A 3,410-nucleotide genomic window follows, 5' to 3' on the forward strand; every position below is an offset into this window, starting at 1 on the left:
TTCTTAAAAACGTGGGTTAGCAGTAGAATTAAATGTAGGTTAAGGGGTAAGCTAATAGCGCTGCGCTAAAGTGCCATATAAAATAAACGTGGGTTAACTAACCTACGATTACAATAACTAATAGGGGATAACTATATAAAAGCTAGCCTTAATTAAATAAAAGATTTAATATTAAATTAGGTATAGCTAATAGGTATAAGATAATACTATTAAGTAACTAATTAGATATAAAATTAAGATAAATTAAAAGTAAAGTACTATATAATATATAGAATATTATTTTTCTTAAATAGTAAATAACTCAGTCTATAAAAGGTTATATATATCTATATATATTAGTATTACGCTAACTTATTATTCTAGGAAATAGTTAATAGGCTAAATAGTTAATAGATATAATAGTAAGGTAATATAAGAAATAAACTATAAAGAATATATTATTTAATTAATTATTTTAATATATATATATTAATAATACTTTTACTTTAATTATAAGGTTTTTAGTACCTATTTTTAAGACCTAACTAGAGTATTTTTAAGTGTTATATTTTAAGTAGGTACTATTATTTTATATTATTATATATTTTCTAATTAAATTATATTAAAACTAGCTTTAATTAAAAAAAAGATTTAATATTATACCTTTTAAAGCGAAAAGATAATATATTATAATACTAACTAACTGATTATTTATTATAATTATATATATTAAAAGTATAATATAATATAATAAGTAGAATATTAGATTTCTAAAATAGTTAATAGCTTACTCTTATAAAGGTTAATAGCATATATATATATTAGTATAGCAGTAATACTCTATATAATATATTAGTTAATAGGTTAAATAGTTAATAGATCTAATAATAGAATGATATTTTAATAGATAAATATATAATAATATAAAATACTAGTATCTACCTAAGATATAATACTAGAGACTTCTCTAGTTAGGTCTTAGAAATAGCTATTAAAAGTCATTTAATTAAGGTAAAAGTAGTATTAATATATATACATTTAAGTAATTAGTTAGATAGTATATATAATATTATAATAGGTCTAGTTTAAATAGGTAAAAAGTATAATAAATTAAAAGCTAGCTGCCTTTCTATCTGTTTTATCTTCTATGGTTTTTCCCCTTTCTATATAACCTTCCTCCCTAGCTAGCCTTATAGCTATAGCCTTGCCTTTAACTTTAACCTCTACTACTATTATACTGCCTAAGATATAATACTAAAGACTTCTCTAGTTAAGTCCTAGAAATAGCTATTAAGAATTCTCTAATTAGGGTAAAAGTAAGATTAATATATATATATTTAAATAATCAGTTAGATAGTATATATAATATTATAATAGGTCTAGCTTAAATAGGTAAAAAGCATAATAAATTGAAAGCTAGCTGCCTTTCTATCTATTTTATCCTCTATAGTTTTTCCCCTTTCTATATAACCTTACTCCCTAGCTAGCCTTATAGCTATAGCCTTATCTCTAACTTTAATCTCTGCTACTATTATACTATTCTTTTATATTATTATAGTATTAAATATATTAATTAACTGATTATCTAAGTATATATATCTTAATTTTACTTATACCTTAATTAGATAGTTTTATATATCTATTTCTAAGTATAAATTAGAAAACTCTCTTATATTATCTAAATATTTTACTATTTTATTATTATAGTATTAAAGGTATTATCTAACTGATTATTTAAATATATATATGCTTATATTACTTATACCTTAATTAGAGTTTTTCTTTTAGCTATTTTTAAATATAAACTAAAGAAGTCTCTAGGATTATCTTTTAGTTATTATTATTATATTATTATATATTTTTCTCTTAAAATAATTAATATAATAAGTAATTTAATTAATTAGTTATTAGCCGATAGGCCTAGGCTAGATTTAGTAGTAGTATAAGTAAGGGATAACTATATTAAAACTGATATTAATTAAATAAAAGATTTAATATTATATTATCTATAGTAGAAAAATAAAATATAACTATATTAATTAACTGATTATTTACTATAATTATATATATTAATAGTATAGCTTAATGTAATAAGTAGAATGCTAGTTTTTTTAAATAGTTAAGAGCTTACTTTATAAAAGGTTAATAGCACTAGTATATATTAGCGTTATACTAATAATATACCTAATGCATTGGTTAATAGCGCTAATAACCTTTATAATAAATGATAGAGGTATTTCCTGCCTTTAGGGACTGCTATTCCTCTATTAGCTAGCTAATATAAATAATTAGGTAAGGTACTAATATTACTAGTGCAATAGGATACTTTATATTAGGTTAAAAACTTACTGCATCCTACTAGAAATTTAGCATATTAGGCATATAAAGTAATATTAACTAGTAATAGTTAGTTATTATTATAAGAGGAATTATACTATAGAGAGGGTAAGTAAGATATATTAAATACTTATACTAATGCTATTTACCTAGGAGTTAAAAGTATTCCCTATAGAAGATATATTAGATAGCTTTAATATAGGATATATTATATATTAAGCTAAAAGGTAGGTCTTACTAGAGAGAGCTAATATATAGTAATAGTAAAAGTAATATAGAAGAGGAAAAAGATTATAAGGGAAAAAAAGAAAGAAAGAGGGCAATTTATAGCTATAGAATTAAGTATAGGGAAATAAGGTTATAATTTACTATTAAGTTATTATAGATAGTAGTATATAATTAAATTAAGATAAGTATAAGGAAATAGTATTAAAGCAGCTAAAGAGCTTTAATATTATCTTTATTATTATAGAAAGTTTCTAATTAATTAGTATTATTATTTATATTTATATTATATATATATTTTAATATAAAAATATATAATAATATAAAATAATAATACCTACTTAAGATATATTATTAGAGACTTCCCTAATTAAGTCTTAAAAATAGCTATTAAGAATTCTCTAATAAGGGTAAAAGTACTATTAATAAATATATATTTAAATAATCAGTTAAATAGCATATATAATATTATAATAAGTCTAGCTTAAATAGGCAAAAAGCATAATAAATTAAAAGTTAGCTGCCTTTATATCCTTTTTATCCCCTATAGTTATTCCCTTATATAACATTTTCTCCTTACTAGCCTTATAACTATAGCCTTATCTCTAATATAACCTCTGCTACTATTATAGTATTTATTTATCTATTTATTTATTTATTAATAACTATATATAGTCGAAAGCACCCTTATAGCAGCTAGGGAATATTATCTACCACCTTTATTACTATTATATCTATCTAATTAGGTAGTATCTATACTTAAACCTATATTATCTGCCTATTTATTTATCTATATATTTATTTAAAAATAACTCTCTAAGGTTAATAGCACCCTTATAATAGCTTTATACTAGAAATAATATATTTAC

The 3,410-nt window shown here is 20.9% G+C and overlaps 2 protein-coding genes across 2 annotated transcripts, besides 17 other annotated features; one reads left to right on the plus strand and one right to left on the minus strand.

Annotated features, from left to right (window-relative positions):
* The first annotated feature begins 148 nt into the window (after positions 1-148).
* Positions 149-179: a repeat region.
* A 1-nt stretch (position 180) lies between these two features.
* FPSE_07601 (uncharacterized protein) lies at positions 181-1,362 on the plus strand (the record flags this gene model as incomplete). Its single annotated transcript, XM_009260719.1, has 8 exons — positions 181-193; positions 273-292; positions 394-401; positions 759-780; positions 836-842; positions 1,058-1,072; positions 1,289-1,295; positions 1,357-1,362. Coding segments are annotated over 8 exons (98 nt in total), but the record flags the coding sequence as incomplete, so codon positions are not given.
* Positions 226-300: a repeat region.
* Positions 408-495: a repeat region.
* Positions 562-641: a repeat region.
* Positions 656-742: a microsatellite.
* Positions 862-910: a repeat region.
* Positions 1,001-1,056: a repeat region.
* Positions 1,291-1,355: a repeat region.
* A 146-nt stretch (positions 1,363-1,508) lies between the features above and the next one.
* Positions 1,509-1,556: a repeat region.
* A 92-nt stretch (positions 1,557-1,648) lies between these two features.
* Positions 1,649-1,727: a repeat region.
* Positions 1,728-1,801: 74 nt separating this feature from the next.
* Positions 1,802-1,882: a repeat region.
* Positions 1,814-1,889: a repeat region.
* A 61-nt stretch (positions 1,890-1,950) lies between these two features.
* Positions 1,951-2,054: a repeat region.
* FPSE_07602 (uncharacterized protein) lies at positions 2,031-3,164 on the minus strand (the record flags this gene model as incomplete). The annotated part of the gene is made up of 7 exons (XM_009260720.1): positions 2,031-2,033; positions 2,111-2,130; positions 2,164-2,192; positions 2,329-2,334; positions 2,466-2,485; positions 2,555-2,563; positions 3,122-3,164. Coding segments are annotated over 7 exons (130 nt in total), but the record flags the coding sequence as incomplete, so codon positions are not given.
* Positions 2,764-2,877: a repeat region.
* Positions 2,962-3,018: a repeat region.
* Positions 3,165-3,173: 9 nt separating the features above from the next.
* Positions 3,174-3,201: a microsatellite.
* A 119-nt stretch (positions 3,202-3,320) lies between these two features.
* Positions 3,321-3,346: a microsatellite.
* Positions 3,347-3,410: the final 64 nt, after the last annotated feature.

This window comes from Fusarium pseudograminearum (genome assembly GCF_000303195.2).
Source record: "Fusarium pseudograminearum CS3096 unplaced genomic scaffold Unplaced50, whole genome shotgun sequence".
Lineage (NCBI taxonomy): Eukaryota > Fungi > Ascomycota > Sordariomycetes > Hypocreales > Nectriaceae > Fusarium > Fusarium pseudograminearum.